This window comes from Zingiber officinale, chromosome 11B (genome assembly GCF_018446385.1).
Source record: "Zingiber officinale cultivar Zhangliang chromosome 11B, Zo_v1.1, whole genome shotgun sequence".
Taxonomy (NCBI): domain Eukaryota; kingdom Viridiplantae; phylum Streptophyta; class Magnoliopsida; order Zingiberales; family Zingiberaceae; genus Zingiber; species Zingiber officinale.
Window position 1 is genome coordinate 82765477 of NC_056007.1, and position 17527 is coordinate 82783003.

General features: G+C 40.2%; 2 protein-coding genes across 2 annotated transcripts; both read right to left on the reverse strand.

Annotated features, from left to right (window-relative positions):
• Positions 1–3855: 3855 nt before the first annotated feature.
• Positions 3856–4919, reverse strand: LOC122034601 (PLAT domain-containing protein 1-like). The gene is made up of 2 exons (XM_042593915.1): positions 4743–4919; positions 3856–4639 (listed from the first exon to the last, which is right to left on the reverse strand). Exons 1-2 carry the CDS (start codon positions 4842–4844, stop codon positions 4148–4150), a joined length of 594 nt encoding a protein of 197 aa, XP_042449849.1. The 5' UTR covers positions 4845–4919; the 3' UTR covers positions 3856–4147.
• Positions 4920–7586: 2667 nt separating this feature from the next.
• On the reverse strand, positions 7587–9899 carry LOC122034600 (probable trehalose-phosphate phosphatase 6). The gene is made up of 11 exons (XM_042593914.1): positions 9512–9899; positions 9290–9430; positions 9118–9189; positions 8942–9037; positions 8793–8849; positions 8617–8718; positions 8421–8498; positions 8254–8323; positions 8070–8140; positions 7888–7980; positions 7587–7802 (listed from the first exon to the last, which is right to left on the reverse strand). Exons 1-11 carry the CDS (start codon positions 9773–9775, stop codon positions 7734–7736), a joined length of 1113 nt encoding a protein of 370 aa, XP_042449848.1. The 5' UTR covers positions 9776–9899; the 3' UTR covers positions 7587–7733.
• Between the last annotated feature and the right edge of the window lie 7628 nt (positions 9900–17527).

Here is a 17527-nt window from a genome sequence, read left to right on the forward strand (position 1 = left end):
TCATAGTTCCACACAAATTCGTCTTATTACTCATTTTTCCTTTCAAAATTCTTTCTGGAGGTCTGAGGCAATTCAGTATAAGCATCCACTCCGGAAGCTTATGTTCTCCTACCACATCAATAAAAGAAAACACCTCCCACACACATGTGGGATAAAAAGAAAATAGGAGAATATTAGTGTGAGTAGAAAATGTATCAAACAATGAATCACACCTAATAAAATCGATAAATGGTACCTCTGTGATTTTTTCTGAAAAATTACACAAAATACTCACCTTGTCATCTTGAAACGTACCTGGAGTGGTGTTTATTACCTCTTCCTCATCAAATAAATGTTCAAACTCTAGTTCTGGTGAATGTTCAACTTCATGTAGTGATTCTTGGGTGCTTGGCTCCATAGCACAAGTCCCTACACTTACATCTTCAATTCTTGGTGATTCTTGAGGTAATGCTTCTAGTAAGCATTCCCCTACACTTAAATCATCAATACATGCATCATTAATAACATCTAGAGCAACAACATTAGTAGAATCAGAAATTTTAACAACTACATCATCATCACAAATAAAACTAGAAAATTGTTGTGAAGAAATAGAAGTAGTGTCAGGCCTGACAAGATCTCCACAATCCACCTCTTCACTGGCGTTTTGTGTTTGTAACTGATGAATGGATGATGCAATCTGATCTAACTGATTCTGTATATTCTGTATCCTTGAAAACTGTTGCTCTTGATGCTCTCTCATTTGTTGCATAATTTCATTGGACTTCCAAATTGACTCTGCAAATTGTTCTTGTACTTCCTCATACCTATTGCGCTGCTCCATAGGTAGGTAGGACTGATAGAACTGAGTCTGAGGCTGATAAAAATAATTCTCCATCTCATCTCCAAAATTCTGATGATATGGATCCATGGTCAAATAAATCTCCTGTTCTTACACTGAAACACTAACAAATAAAATCAGAAGACTCAGGAACAAATAAAATCAACACATGGATATATAAACATGAAATCAATCAAAACAATCCTAAAATTACTAAACATTGCATATTACAATGTCCCCAGCAACGGCGCCAAAATTTGATGTAGCGAATCTGTCACATCCGCTAATCAAATTGTACAAATGTATATCCACTGAACCCCTTAATTTCACAATAACGCTGTAGTAACGAGCCCAGGATCGCTCTCGAGGAACCAACAGTATGATGTAATCTAGGATTGTCTTTTTATTCTTATTTTTGGGGTTTTCGATATAAAAATGGAATGGGGGGATTTGAGCTTGAATTTAAATCTAACAAATGAAAAGCACAACGAATAAAGAAATTAATCTAATGCACAAATAAAACCTACCTATGTGCCAATAATCAAACCTTAACGCATTGTCACTCCTACATTGAGATTAAATTATTGACACACTTAAACTAAGGAATGAAATACAAGATGCAAATAAATCTGATCTACAACACCAATTAAAACCCTAGCTTGAATTTAAACTCTAAACACTTAACCAAGCAACAAATTAAAATTAAACTAAGCTTCAACAAGGAAAGAAATGCTAACTACTTGCATAAAAATATAACAAAACATAAAAGTAATCTGTTCTAAGTTACAAAACAATAATAAAAGTGAACTAAACCCTAACCAATCCAATCTCACAATCAATTCCACAAGTTTAACACTCAAGCCGTCACACAAGAGGCCGAAATCGTGACCACCCAGAACGGACGGCTGAGATGATTCCGGGCTAAATCAACGGTGAAAAGTCATCCAAAATCTGATCCGAAGGTACTGATGTTGATCTAGGGTCTGGATCTACCCTCCCGTAGGTCGGATCGATCAGATCATCACTGGATGGCCCAGATCGGCCCAGTCTTCATTGAACGGCCCAGATTAATTCGGCTTGATGAATGGCTAGATGAACTCAGATCTGGATCAAAACTTCTGGATCTTCATCAATGGCTTAGATCTGCTCCCCATTAGGTTGGATCGGCCAGATCTTCAACGGATGGTCCAGATCTGTCCTATTCTTGATGAACGGCCCATAATGCTTCAAAGCTTGATCTTCTTGTTTGAACTCCGATTCGAGCCCAATTTCAGTCCAAATAGATCCAAATTCAAGATCCTTTGATGCCTACAAAATAATAATCAAATATTAGCATCAAATAATATAAAAATAAAGTAATTTGCAATTAAGTCCAAAAATACACACAATGCACAAAATGTGATGTAACCATGACTTTAACCTATGAAATCAACATCAAACCATGTATATATGAATCAAAATAATACAGTAAAATCATGGTTATCAATGACCTAATCTAATCAAATATTGATCCATTATCTTACACATATCTCATCAAATGAATTAATCATTAAATGAACAACTCAATAAATGAACTCATCATTCATAATAAACATGTTGTTAACACATAATATTCTATTTTCAAGTTTGTCAACACATAAGATACTCTCTTTTTTTAAGTTTATTAACACATAACATGTTCAGCTAACTCATAATATAAATAAATCTAAAAACCTAGATAGGTCACTACTATTCCTACTAGGATATACACTAGTGCAATTATAATCAAAACAATCCCTATCTTCCTAGGTTCAGCTAGGGAAATCGTAGGCAGACTGACTTCGGGATTCTCTATTGGATCTACATTCAGATTCTTTTCTAAATCCTCCTTAATTTCTCCAAGATTCTCTTCTTAAGGTGGTATGTCCTGATCCACACGGTAAAGTAGGTTTATATACAACACTGGATATGAGATGCACCATTCAGAAATCCCCCATACATGATGTGATACTTCATTGAGGTATATTGGTAGGGATCGAATCAAAGCCCAAATCCAATAATTATCCAAAATTAAAAAATCTTACTACTCGAGTTTCCAAAATAACGTATCCAACCTTTTTATATGTCCCCTGATTCCACAAGAAGGATTATATACTATTTCCTAGATAACCTTCCTTAGTTCATTTCGTCGCTCATTAGTGATATCTAGAATTGAAAATAATATAATCAATATAAAATCAATAAATCAGTAATAAAACTAATTCAATTCAAAGTATACATATAACTAATATACTAAGAACATAAAAACAATCAATAGGTACAGAAAAATTCGAATACAAATAATCTTCTCTGATTTAAATTCATTTTTCACAAAGAAAAATGTCATTGAAAAAATCCTAAATAATTCAAGAAAATATTTTAAAACAAAATCAAAATATTATTCCAAAAACCAAATTTCGAGTGGCATGAGTGGATTTGAGTGTATAACCGACTGATTCTGAGTGCCCCAAGCGTCACTACGCTTCATCTGTTCAAGTCTAGTTAAGTCATACTCAAGTCGAAGCCAAGTCCGAATAGGTTCATCTCAGTTTTGACTTGATCAGCGCACCCACTCGATAGACCCGAGTCGTGTTTTTAACCAAGTCCGATTAGGTTCCGAACACCTACTCGACATACTTGAGTCACTTTATTTGAAACAATACCGATTTCGTAAGCCTCGAGTCCGGGTTGTACTGGAATGGTCAAATATCCTTATAAGAATTAATTTGATTAGATATTTGCCCAAACCCAATTATTCAAGCCCGATCCAAGCCTAATTATTTCAGCATGCATTGAATTTATTGGAAAAAAAAACTAACATTTTTTTTTTTGTCAACACAGCCAAAATCAACATTTTTTTTTCTTTGCCAACATGCAATAATTTTTTTTAAAATTTTGTAACTATGCTTCCAACATTATCTCTCCGATAAACACAAAAAAAATATCAGTTTTTCTTTAAGACAAGCATTTCGGAGAAAGCAAGATAAATTAAACATTACAATGAGCATTTTTGTATATCTAATAAATCTCGACATCGGTAGGATTAAACTCCATCACGACCCTTCAACAATTTATTGGCGAGTCCATTAACGGACCGATCAAGCGATCAAGCATCCATTTGTAACGGATATAACAGCAGCGTCATGTGACACTCCGTCCGGTTTATTCTCGTAACCGAAACTTTAGCAGGCTTACCATACATACCGGTAACAACAACGATACCGGTTTAAATATCACAGAATCAGAAAAACAAGGACAGGCGATGGCAAGGTCGGAAGAGGACACAGCGAAGCGGCGATCCTGATCCGCTCACTGCGCGTGCGTCACGTGGGTTCCTTTGCCAGACGCAATTGCGGTTTCGTCGCCGTCGGAGTCGGGGCACAGATTGCTGGTGGCGTAGAGTCGGTACGGGCTGGTGTCGAGGGCGAGCCACTGCTCGACGGTGAAGAGCTGCTGGCTGCATCTCATGTGGGGGCCGGTGGTGGTGACCTCGACGTAATTGCAGTACCATCCGTGGCCCTTTCCAGATCCGTCGGAGGTGAGGTTCATCCAGCAGGGCGGCCAGGAGGAGATGCAGGGGCCGCGGCCGCTGAAGATGTCGAGGTTGCCGCGCTCGAAGTAGTCGTATCCCTGTCCCATGAGACCGCCCCACGATTCCAGGTCCTCGATGAGCACGCCGTAGCCGTCCGCGCCGGCGAACGCCACACTGATGACCGAATCCGTGCCAGCCTTCCAGATCGACCCCGTTCGGACGTAGATAGTGTACACGCAGCTGTAGTCGTCGTTGCTGCCGCGCACGACCTGTTCGATCATTTGCCCCAAATAGAAAAAACGTAGATGAAATTTAATCAGATCTGAAGGGGGGAAAAACGTAATGGCGACAGTCTGATCGAAGAACACTTACTTTGTGAAGGGAGGAGGGTGTGGTGGAGTTGGAAATGGTGATCAAACTGCAGACGAAGAGGAGGGCGATGAGGGAGGAACTGTGGATCCTGCTGCTCGCCATGGTTGCCTTCTCGCTTCCAGAGTGGATCAGGATGAGAGGGACTGGGATTGCAGGGGAAGGTGATTAAAAAAAGTGTGATTTAAGTCAGAACGTGAGGTCCTTTACTGATTTCTGGATGACACTTGAGAGGCGCCGGGCCGGGTGAGATACTGGGCTCAAGGCCCATCCTAATTCCTTGCCTTTTTGTACGTAATTCGTTAGTTGGGTTTCGGCGGATCCTTTCAATCGTTTGCATTTTGATTTTGAAGCACATATGTTGTTTAATTTGATCGATGGTATTTTTATTATAGTTTAGAGTTTTCACTGTGCCATTTAAAAAAATAGTGTAAAAACAAAGCTAAAGAGAGGATTTAACAATTAATCTCATTTATTTACTTTAACATTGTTAATTCAGATTGAAGTTGTAATTGAAAATAGAACTAAAAACTCAATGCTCAATATAATAATCGTAGTATTTTTATTATTTTTATCTAATATATATTGCTTATGTAAAATAGAAATATATAAAATGAAGCATTAGATTTTTTTAAAGAGCGGACATCATGCATGACATGCAAGCTGAGAAGTTGGAGACAAGGCTATTGACCCCCTTTTCCCGCGCTTTGTTTTATCTGGTCAACCAAATCGATTGCAAAAGCTGAGCTCTTTCAGCAAAAGCCTACGTAGTACCGATTGCCATCAGACAAGTAATCAGCATATCGAAACAGAACTATGTGGCTGCCAGTTTTTTTTGGACATGTCTGCAGCGACAAGACGCACAGTCCTCCGGAGGACTGCAGGCAGCCCGGGGCACTTTAGTCGCCCAGCTAATCACCACCTTACATGGCAAGCCGTTCCTATTCCTCCACAGCAGCAGAGCAACACAAGAGACCATGCTTGCTACATGCCTATATGTCAAGGCCCCCCTCTGCCCTCTGGCCACTGCCCTCTGCCCTCTGCCCTCTGCCCCTCCTGACAGAAGTTCAGAGAGAAGAGCATTGCCATTAACCTCTCTAGCTAGCCTGGGGACCCCTGCAGCGTCAGGCCGGGGCCTCCTCCCGCACTGCCTAGTGCCTACGTACTCAATGCGACGTACGTATATATATGACGATAGTTGTTGCAAGCACAGTTTAAATTGTAAAGTTCTTTTTCTTTGTTTTCTAATCGCGTTGCTCTTCTCCCAAGGATGCCTTCTTTAATTGTTTTTTATTCTTTTCGTTTTATCTGTGCTCCATCCTTGTATGTTGCTTGCTTTTTTTGATAGATCGAAAATGAATTAAAACTTCATATTAATTAAATTCGATATTCAATTTTGTAGATTCCTGGTCAAGGATATTCCATCACCCTCAAACTATTAAAATAAGCGGATCAGATCCCACATTCAGTAAATAAAAAAATAATGTCAGATCTATTCGTGATTGATGGAAGCCTGAACCTTCATGTAATCAATCAATCATCAATGGTGACCCCCCGTCGATGCAGTGACAATTCCACTACAGGGCCAAATTGCCAACAATTATATGGCTAGCCTCGTTATCCTGTCAAAGAAAGATGTAAAACGATAGATTTCTACAGCAGCTTCACCCTATAATTGCTGCGCCAAATGCCCAATTTTCAAGGATCTCGATCAATGAAGTAGTCTTTTCTTTATTATTATCAATACCATTTTCCTCACTGTTGCATCGTCCTTCGTCAGGTTGATGTGACTTTGGTAATGGGTGAAGAGGATAGGGATGGGACTATTTTTATTCCCTAAACTACTCCACTTCGTGCCTTAGCCCAGAAGACTTCAAATCATCGGAGGCCATACCTTCTATGGAATGAGGTTACCATCAACAATAATTTAAGTTCCTCTCGGGGGCATTGTTTTAATGCCTTGCCTGCACCGAAAGCTTACATCCTCTAAACATGGCATATGAGAAAGGCAACTCTGACAGCTCCTCTCTCGGAGATCTATCTTATAGATTTTCTTCTCCAGCACGAGATTCTCTCATGCTGAAATGGCATCGAATCATTGGATTTCATTTACGGGCCACGTGTAAAGCTCCACAATTTAGAGTTGTTAATTAAGTTGGTAGGTGTTTTCTTTGAGTTGATCTACTGCGGTGTTAAAGTTATTCCTAAAAGAACATCACATGATTGCTTAGATTCAACGCTTGAGAAGAAACCAGGCGAAGCGGATAGAAATGGGAGGTGAAAAGGCTTACGCATGCCTTTTGGATCCAAGGCCTGAAAGAGGAGCGCAGATGTGGGACTTATCAATCATGGATGTGAGTAAGAATGGAAAACTGAAGGACCACCTGAAAACTACAGAAAGCACAAATTATTAGCTGACACACTTTTATTTTTAACCTTCCATGAATAGTTCAGAACATGGATCTCTGTTTCACTCAGGCTCAGAATCCTTCCAATTCTAGTTTCGTAGATTTAGATCACTAAAAAGAATATGTCAGCGTCAGTGACCTTGTTTGCAGCAAAGCTAGTGGAAACTCTGAAACAATGTGATGATTGATGATAGGTGAGATGGAAAAAATGGATCACACTCGGTTGCAGTCTACAGACTTCAGTTTCTGGAGAATTTAAGTCTGCTTATGACTTTACATTCTCACATTAAATACTGTTTGTGAAGTTAATTGCAGCCAGAATGCATCACTTGGCAATTAGTTTACTAATCCTATTGATTGTAGTCCCCAGAAGGTAATTAAAGATCTTAGCCGAGTTTAAAGTCACCAAACTAGAAGAATATCCAACAACCAAAAGCAATTAGAAAACAATTGTTGTTCCTTGTTTCTTGAATGCCAACAGATCCAATTACAGGATTCCACCTCTCCAAGAGGTGTGCTCGGGTTCCCGAGTGATACATCGACCCTAATTCATGCCCCTTAAGTTTTCACAAGGCAACTTCTAAACCTATTTATAAAACCGAGCCTTCGTCGACAAGCGCTTCCACTCGACGAGCCTCACCAAGAAGTCCCTAACCTGCACAAACACATCATGATCAGTGATTTAAGCGATTTGGCACATCACTGTTGTTGTCAAGTGATCCCTCGAGATGAAGACTTGCCTCCGATGGCTCTAGGAGGGAATACGTGGCGTTTGTCTCCTTGGGAAATTTTGAAACCAGGATCCCAAAACCTTGTCCTCTGTCCCTCAAAACCTATTGCAGAGAAAAAGATGTTAAATGTTTACACCACTAGTTATTGAAATTAGCCTGTAAACTAGTACAACTTCTTCCATGAAGCTCACTTTGAATGCATCTTCGTCGGTGCGATCATCGCCTATATAAACCGGCATTACATCCTTGCTGTCGGCATATCCTGTGAGCGAAAGAAGATTGTTTAAAAATTAATAAGGATGGTTTTGGAATTAATCTGAGACTGAACCAAATTGATGAATGTGATGTGATGTTAACGCATGATTGTGAGCATACCAAGTGACTCCAATAGAAATTCCAATGCCTTGCCTTTGTCCCACTTAATAGTGGGACGAATCTCCAATACCTACAGATGAGGCCACCGATAAATCGTGTCACAATCATAAAATAGCAAGGCGGCAACGTGCTATGCTCCCGCAGCCAATGAAGGAACAAAATCGCACCTTTCTTCCTTGCGTGAGACGCAGTTTGGGGTACTCCTTCAACACAGACCTCACTTGCTCGAATAATGCACTCCATCCCTGCACCAATAGATACGGATAAAAAATGTAAGAATTTGAAAAGCTGAAAAAGGAAATTTTTTGTCCATTTCTTGCATGAGGTAGGATGTCGGTGCCAAATTCGACGCAAAAATCCAACCTTTTCATCCACGCATCTGAAGTGGACAGATACGCAGAACTTGTTGTTCTCCACCCTCGCGCCGGGAGTGGACTTGGTTCTCTCCATCAGTGATCTGTAAACCTGAGGAAGCGGTGGTGTGTTAGTTTCGACGAGGATGGATTGATGCATGAGAAGAAGAGAGAAGGGAGACGAACCGCATCTATCATTGGGAGGAACTCGCATGCTGGTTGAAAGAGGACTGGTTTCGCAGCCTGAACCACCCAAAGTGAGATGCGAGGATAAGCACCAAGGAGAAAATTGTCTGAGAAAGAAATGTGAAGAGTTCGATGCTGAACTAGCTTACCCTGGCTTTGTTATGGCGAGGCTTTGCCGGGCCTTTGATGTCCATGCCGTGGCTACCGGCGTAGTATAGCCCGGCCACTTTCACGAAGTCGATCACCTAAACGCCGTTGTAATGACAAAGTTAAGAGAGGGAGAGAGGAAGCAAGAATAGTGGCCAGAGTGGTCATCGAAATGTACCTTGTCGAGGCGTCGCCCGCTAACGATGGCGGTGGGGAAGTACCTAGCGACGTTCTTGAGTGCCGCTCTCATCTAATATCGAAAAATCGAGAAAAACAAATCAGAATCGAATCTTTTACGGGAGGAGGAAACAGGGGAAGAGTATGGATAAGAAGAAACACAAAGGGCTCACCGCGGTAGACATGAAGGCGGAATCGGGGTCGTCGACGATAGGTGAGAGCGTTCCATCATAATCCAAAAACATGACGATCCGCTTCCCCTTGGAACCTCTCATGATCTGCTCGAACTTGCTCAGCGCCGAAGGATGCCGCATCTGCCAAACAGAGTTAGTGGCGAGCAGGACGCACGGGGTGCGATAAACAGGAAGCTCGAAGGATAACTGAACACAACTCACCACCCACGATGACTGCTCTTCATCGACGGAAGTGTCCGCGGGAGCAGCCAAGGCGACCGCCGCCTTGGCGTGAGTGGGGGAAGAGGCCTTCATGGACTCCATCCACGAGTTTATCACGCAACCGCCGAGCTCCAGCTGGGAGAGGTACTTCATCCGGCTTGAAGCGCGAGGTGGCGGGTAAGGTAACATTGGGGACGAGCCGGCCACCGCTGCCACCGCGATGGCCGCCACTTTCTCGGCCGGCACGACATTCTGCTTCGTCATCGCTAAGGTTCGATGCGACGGAGTCGAAGTGGGGATCAAAAAGGCGAAGGAAAGACGGTATCTTTCACTTCCCTATCCGATAAAAACCTAATCTTGATGCTGCGGAGGTCGGGGTGGCGGTGGCGCTGGCGGTGACGCAGAGGGGGAGGCGAAGATTTATAAGTGGAGATGGAGGGAGGAGACGAGGAGGAGGACCCAGGGCCGGACGCGCTGGAGGGATGGGAGGGGCCCGTTGGAGACCCACACAGTACGTGAGACCCCGGCGGTCCCACATTGCATGTGCACGTGTTAACTTCTGGGAACCTCCGCCTCACTGCGTCTGCGCTCGAACCCAAATTAACAGCTGATTGATCAGTCGCATTATTTCTAATATTTTTTCTCGTTCTTTCCACGTATTATTATTTTTTTCTCGGTCAAATATCTTGACTAATGTTTTCCAAATAAATTAACAGATAAAAACTGATAACAGACAGTTGAACACTAGATTTCGTAATCAGTATTTAAATGACATATAAATTTAAGATCTGGTGGTTCCGTATGTGGGCTATATGTTCAGCAATGATTTTGATTTGATTGGATATTGCTTTTCTCCGTGCGTTGTCCAAAACCATCAGAACTCATTTGTTCTTTTGCAAAACTTCACCAAGTTATTATTCATTTGGACTTTGTAGTGAAGAAAAAAAGACATAATAAAAGAATTAAATCAAATCAAAACTTTGATTCCCTGAAAATGCAAGGCGTAGCCACGGATTCTCCTCAAAGAACGAGGAGAATTTGAGAAGCACATGATATTTCACTTTTTTTGAGAATTTATCATCATCATGTCTCCTCGAGTTCTTTATGTCTCCAATCATTAGCTTATTCCTACAGAGGAACAAAGCAAACCCATGTCTGCTCTGCCTCGTCAACCAACGGCTCGATGGACCGGTCCCTCGCTTTGAGATGCGCGACGCCTCCTTTCATATGCCCCTGCGGATGCTCCTCGTCGACAATGTTGACTCACACTTTTCGTTAGAGTATTGGATGCATGTATTTGATTTGGCTGGATTAGGCTGTGCCGCCGGTCCAGTGGAACTCGAGAATGGGTGGAGCTCCGATCCAACACTTGCTAGGATGGACGTGAATCAATTCATGCTGCCAATGAATTAATACTGACTATATTGAAAATGTAAATTAAGATAATTTCACAGTATTATTGATTAATTAGACTCTAGTTATTGTGACAAAAATACGTTGAAGAACGAAAGCAACAGGAAGTAAATATGAAATCGATAAATTCAGTTAGCCTTACTGATTCGTTATAATGATCAATTTGGTTTTTTTTATTTGAAAAAGAAAATCTTATAAATTTATCATATATGAAGATTAAATCATAGATACATACTCTATCATTGCACCATAGTTCCAGGAACACAAAGGGGGCACGAAGCGAATCATAATGAAGTAATCTTGATCGAATGGATATAAATTGGGTCGATATTTATTAGATCGGTCTTCTTTCATGTTGACTATTCTAAAGAGGTCTATTTTCAATCAGATTGGTTGTTGTCAGATTGACTTCTAAGGAGATTGACTATTTCAAGAGGTCGGCTTCCAATTATCAAGCACTAAAAGAATCTTTTGAATGGAGATCGGAAAAGAATAAGACATTAAAAATGGATCAAGACGAATCTTACAAGGCCCATTCGAGTAAGACTTCGAAGAAAATAAATAGAAAAATAATGAAGAAAATGAACAGTAAAGAATAGAAATTAACTGAATTGTGTTTTTTTTTATGTTACACTTAGTTATCTTTAAATAGGATGGTCTTGGTTCCCAAATGAAGACATATCTCTTCCTGTTGATCTATAATTGTGACCGACACTAAGATATAAGCAAAAGTTAACTTCCAACTCAATTTAACTTTTAACCGAACCTAAACTCATCTTAATTTAACTTTCAACTCAATTTAACTTTTAACATTACTTAACTTTTAATCGAATCTGAACTCATCTTGACTTAACTTTCAACTCAACTTAACTTTTAACTTGGTCATGTCATGTGTGTCGAGTGTCTTCACCCCATCAGAATATATTCAATTGGTTGTGGTGTATGAAAGGGAAATATCAGCGTGGCGGTGGAGCAAGTGGTTTGATGTAAGTAGTAAAAAAAGGTCTCTTTCGATTATCCTCTGAAATTTAAGCACAAGTCAAAGTCATTCTGCGCTCACCCTCTTGTCACATTTTCTATGTGACTCAGCGGGGTCCACCGTCATAGATATTCCGAAATTAGCATGCATGTTATCCACTTAGAGCTATCAGACGGACTAACTCATGACGGGACGAGTCAATCCGTGACGAGCTAACTATTTGGTGGGGTGGGACGGGGCGGGTTGTCAACTTGACGAGTTGAGAAATTTCCAACTCAACCCAATTCAAGACGGGTCGCGTGTTTGGCGGAACCCGCGGGCCTATCAAATTTTAAAAAAAAAATTAAAAAAGAGTTCATATCTTCAATGTTTTACTTCGAAAATATTTTATCAATCAAATGTATTCATAAACAAATATTTTAAATATAAATGGACATAAACAAATACTTATGTTGGGTCAAAAGTACTATTTTTATTTTAAAATTATAACAAAGAAAGATAATAAACTGGTATAAAATTGTGCAACGAAGAGGAATAGTAATTAGGACTCCTGGTTGTGCGTCAAGCAGTTTAGATCAGTGGTACCCTGGCTGTGCATGTGTAAACGAATCAAATAAGAAGGGCATCTACGTTTAAGAAGGTCATCTAGTTTGGGTACACATACCAAGCTCTTCATTGTGCATAATGTATGTTTCAGATTTATCCCATAAACGAATCAAATAAGAAGGTCATCTACTTTTAAGATTAATCGACTTTGTGTGCATATATATTTCTGTAACTTTTGTCTATCACACTCAACTTCATAAGTATAGGTTTTTCCTAATTAGTATTCCTCTCAACGAAGAAGATAATGAAATGCTACAATTTAACCCCTGGTACTCTCGCAGTTGCAACATTGACTATTGATATAAACTGCTTACATGTGTTTCTCAACCCGCGGGCCAACCCAAGCCCATCGCGGGCCGACTCGCACGGGTCGCGGGCCTAGGCGGGTAGGCCCACGGCGGACTTGGGTTGATAAAATTCCAACTCAACCCGCTTAATTGGTTTGGCGGGGCGGGCCAACCTGACGGGCCTAACCCAAATTGACGGCTCTAGTTCCACTCTCTCCTCCCTGAGATCTTGGTCTTTGTACCTAATACAAGTCGAGGTACGAGTGATAACGATGTGTCCAAGGTCTGCTCTGTCCCGATATGAGGCGTCCACTCCCCGTTCCTCTAATAAGAAGTAAATGAACCAACCCGTTTGCCTTTGCCATGAGCTAGGGTCAGCTGGGTCTCGCTACTATATTGGTTCTGTGCTCTCCCCACCCCGGCCAGAGCGGATCGGATAAGTGACCCAGGGCGGATGGCCTTGAGTTGAGGGAAGGAGAACAGGGTCATACCAACGGAAGACTTAGGTTAGTTGACTCCTCACAAGTGGGGACTTGATCCTCTTTCTTTTGATGCCCCCGCTCCTAACATCTCGAGACCTTCCTCACTTAGATTATCTACGATAGAAAGGAAATATATATCGACACTTGCTGTGCATCCATGAACGAAATCTGACATGGGCGAAGTAACTTTTCTCTCTTTTCACTTAAATTAAAATAAATAACTTTTCTTTTTTTCCTTAAATTAAAATAAAATTCTTGTTTCTCTGTTCTATGATTACAAATAACAATCACTCTAGTGCTTATTTTTAAAGGTGGTGTAACTACTATAATGAGTAGCAACTACTACACAGTGACTGCTATAACGTTATAACAACTATTACATAATAACTGCTACATATTTTAGCAGCTACTACACAATAACTACTACAACATAACAGCTGTTGCACCGTTATATTAGCTACTTCATAGTTGTAACAACTACTATACAATAACAACAACATAGTAGCTGCTGCATCATTGTAGCAGCTATTGCACAGTTATAGCAGCTACTGTGCAGTTATAGCAGTTACTGCGCAGTTGTAGCAGTTACTGCGCAGTTGTAGCAGCTACTGCGTAGTTGTAAGAGCTACTGTATCATTGTAGTAACTACTGCACTGTTGCAACTACTGTGTAAAATACAACACCTAAATATAACCTTTAGGGAATTTACAGGAATTTTTAGAAATTTTCTGAGAATTTTCGGAGCTCGTATGACGAGTTTAAGGGGGATCAATTATTGGGCCACGGGAAAGCCTGTTTAAGCTACCCATTTAAACGAGGAAAAATTTTATTTTTCTTCTTTCTTTTTTCCTTTTTCCTTTTCTTTTTTTTTTCTCCTGTCGTCGTGTCGTGCCCCATTTCTTCTCCCCACTTCTCTTCCTCTTCATCGTCGCCCCTTTCTCTCCCTCTCCCTCTCGCGGCGCCGAGCAACGTGGCGCCGGCCACCGCTTTGCCTTCCCCAACCGGCGCCACCGCGACGCCTCTTCTCCTCCACTTGTCGAAGCTTGATCCATCGTCGGCCGGGAGTCACAGATTTTCTTCTTCCTTCTGCCCTAGCGTCGGCGGCCCAGTTCTCTTTTCTTCCTCTGCCATCTCCTCACGGACGCACTCCCTCTATCTCTGCATATTCATCGCGAGTCACCAACCGAACCCTACATCCATCCGACTCGCGTCGTCGCCACCGTGCGCTGACAGCCGGCATCGCCGTTCATACACTCGAGCAGTCGACGCCAAGGGAATTGTTTACAGCCACGCTGTGAACTAGCCCCCAACCACCGCCAACCATTCCTGGTCTTTCCTATTAGAAGCGTCACCTCTGCACGAGGCGACCTTCGGCCAAAGGAGGAGGGTTCGAGCCCTAGTTGATCTTCCTCCCTGTTGGTTGCTACTCGGAAAACCTATAGGTTCCACTGTACAAAAATTTTGTACAAAGGTCTGAACCTTTTCCTAGCTACCATGTGTTCTTTTAAATTAAATTTTGGATCGCCTGCGGAACTTTACACGTTTGATCCAAAACTTAATCTATTTGTTCTTTTAGGTTTTGACTTGGATCTCCTGCGGAACTTAACACGTTTGACCCAAGTCTCCTTAAGTTATTAATTCCATTAAATATTAATTTCCATAAAAGGTTCCCAGTACTGACGTGGCGAGGCACATGGCCTTCTTGGATATGGGAGCAACCACCACCGACTAGACAAAACCTTTAATAGAAAGCTAATATTTAATTTCCTAAAATAACTTTAGGTTAACCAAAGAGAACAATCAAATCACAAGGAAAAGAAAGAAACAAAAGAACACAACTTCGAAAAACCATATTCGAAACACTAGAACGTATGCCTCTTGTATTTAGTATTATTTCCAAAAATAACTAGTATGATGCGGAAAGAAAAATTACTAGTTATACCTTTTAGAAAAACCTCTTGATCTTCTACCGTATTCCTCTTCTTATCCCGGACGTCGTGTGGGCGACGATCTTCCGAGACGAGAACCACCACGCACCTTCTTCTTCTCCAAGCAAGGTTCGGCCACAAGAAGAACCACCTCCAAGGAAGAAGAACTTGATCACCACCAATACTCCAAGGGATCTTCAAGATGAGGCTTCCTCCTTTTCTTCTTCTCCTTCCTAGGTCCGGCCACCAACAAGAGCTCCAAGAAATGTATGGTTCGGCCACCAAAAGAGAAGAAGGAAAGAAAGGGCCGGCCACAAGAAGAAGAAAAGAGGGGAAAAATAGAATAGATTCGTTAGCTTTGAAGCCTCCTCTACCCCTCTTTTATAATCCTTGGTCTTGGCAAATAAGGAAAATTTAATAAAAACTTCCTTAATTCTTTTGCCATGAAAAGGAAAAATTTATTTAATCAAAAATAATTTTCCTTCTCCAATTTATTTGGCCGGCCACACCATAGAATTTCCAAGCAAATAAAATTTTAAACATCAATTAAAACTTCCTTATTTGCTTCCGGAAATTTATAAAAATTTCTCAATAATTTTTATCCCTTCATGATTGGTTTATAAAAAGGAAATTTAATAAATTAAAATCTTTCTTTTAAACATGTGGATAAAAAGAAAGTTATCTATAAAAATTAAAATCTATTTTAATCTACAAATAAGGAAAGATATCAAATCTTTTCTTAATCTCTTGTAGAAACTTATAAAAGAGAATATTTAATTTTTAAACTTTCTTTTAAATCATGAACATGTTTAAAAAGGAAAGTTTTCTTAAAATTTAAAATCCTCCTTTAATCAACAAATAAGGAAAGATTTCAAATTTTAAACTCTCTTTTAAACATATAGATGATTTACAAATAAGGAAAGTTTTTACCAAAAATTAAAACCATCCTTTTAAACTACAAATAAGGAAAGAGATTAATCTCTTCTCTTAATCTTTTGTAGAAAGCTATAAAAGGAAATTTTTAATTTTTAAACTCTCTTTAAAAAACATGATATCCACATAAGAAATAATTTTAATAAAATCCTTTTTAATATTCTAGTGGCCGGCCACCTAAGCTTGGGACCCAAGCTTAGCTCATCCTCTTGGTCTTGGCCGGCCCTAGCTTGGGTTCCAAGCTAGCTTGGCCGGCCCCATTGGATGGGTAAGAAGGTGGGTATGCGGTGGGTATAAATCTCTATATACTAGAGGCTACGATAGGGACCGAGAGGAGGAATTGGTTTTGGTCTCCCGATAAAATTAAGCATCCCGTGTTCGCCCCGAACACACAACTTAATTTTATCAATAATAATTCATTCCACTAGAGAACTATTATTGAACTACCGCACCAATCCCAAATTACATTTTGGGCTCCTTCTTATTATGAGTGTGTTAGTCTCCCTGTGTTTAAGATAACAAATGTCCACTAATTAAGTAAGTTACTGACAACTCACTTAATTAATATCTAGCTCCAAGAGTAGTACCACTCAACTTCATCGTCATGTCGGACTAAGTCCACCTGCAGGGTTTAACATGACAATCCTTATGAGCTCCTCTTGGGGACATTCTCAACCTAGATTACTAGGACACAGTTTCCTTCTATAATCAACAACACACACTATAAGTGATATCATTTCCCAATTTATCGGGCTTATTGATTCATCGAACTAAATCTCACCCATTGATAAATTAAAGAAATAAATATCAAATATATGTGCTTGTTATTATATTAGGATTAAGAGTACACACTTCCATAATAACCGAGGTCTTTGTTTCTTTATAAAATCAGTATAAAAGAAACGACCTCAAATGGTCCTACTCAATACACTCTAAGTGTACTAGTGTAATTATACAGTCAAGATAAACTGATACCTAATTACACTACGACCTTCTAATGGTTTGTTCCTTTCCATTTTGGTCGTGAGCTACTGTTTATAATTTATAAGGTACTGATAACATGATCTTCTGTGTGTGACACCACACACCATATTATCTACAATATAAATTAATTGAACAACTACTTTCATCATAAATGTAGTTATTTGACCAATGTGATTCTTACTTCTAGATAAATATTTATACCAAAAGCTAGGCTTTTAGTATACACTCTAACAATCTCCCACTTATACTAAAAGACTAAGCTGCCATATCTGCTGCCATACATCTGATTCCCATGCCTTTCAAAAAGCTCTTGCCTTAAGGACCTTAGGTTATCATCTGATGCAATCTAGGCGGCAACAACTTCTCCTCGTTTATACGATTTCTCGTATTGGGTGGTACTTGCG

Excerpts from the sequence above, each read along its gene's own strand:
- LOC122034601 (XM_042593915.1), bottom strand. The coding sequence starts at position 4,844 with ATGGCGAGCAGCAGGATCCACAGTTCCTCCCTCATCGCCCTCCTCTTC. Across the intron at positions 4,640-4,742 it reads CACCCTCCTCCCTTCACAAA|GTCGTGCGCGGCAGCAACGA; the intron begins GTAAGTGTTCTT and ends ATGATCGAACAG.
- LOC122034600 (XM_042593914.1), bottom strand. The coding sequence starts at position 9,775 with ATGACGAAGCAGAATGTCGTGCCGGCCGAGAAAGTGGCGGCCATCGCG. Across the intron at positions 9,431-9,511 it reads AAGAGCAGTCATCGTGGGTG|ATGCGGCATCCTTCGGCGCT; the intron begins GTGAGTTGTGTT and ends TCTGTTTGGCAG. Across the intron at positions 9,190-9,289 it reads CCGCCTTCATGTCTACCGCG|ATGAGAGCGGCACTCAAGAA; the intron begins GTGAGCCCTTTG and ends TTTCGATATTAG.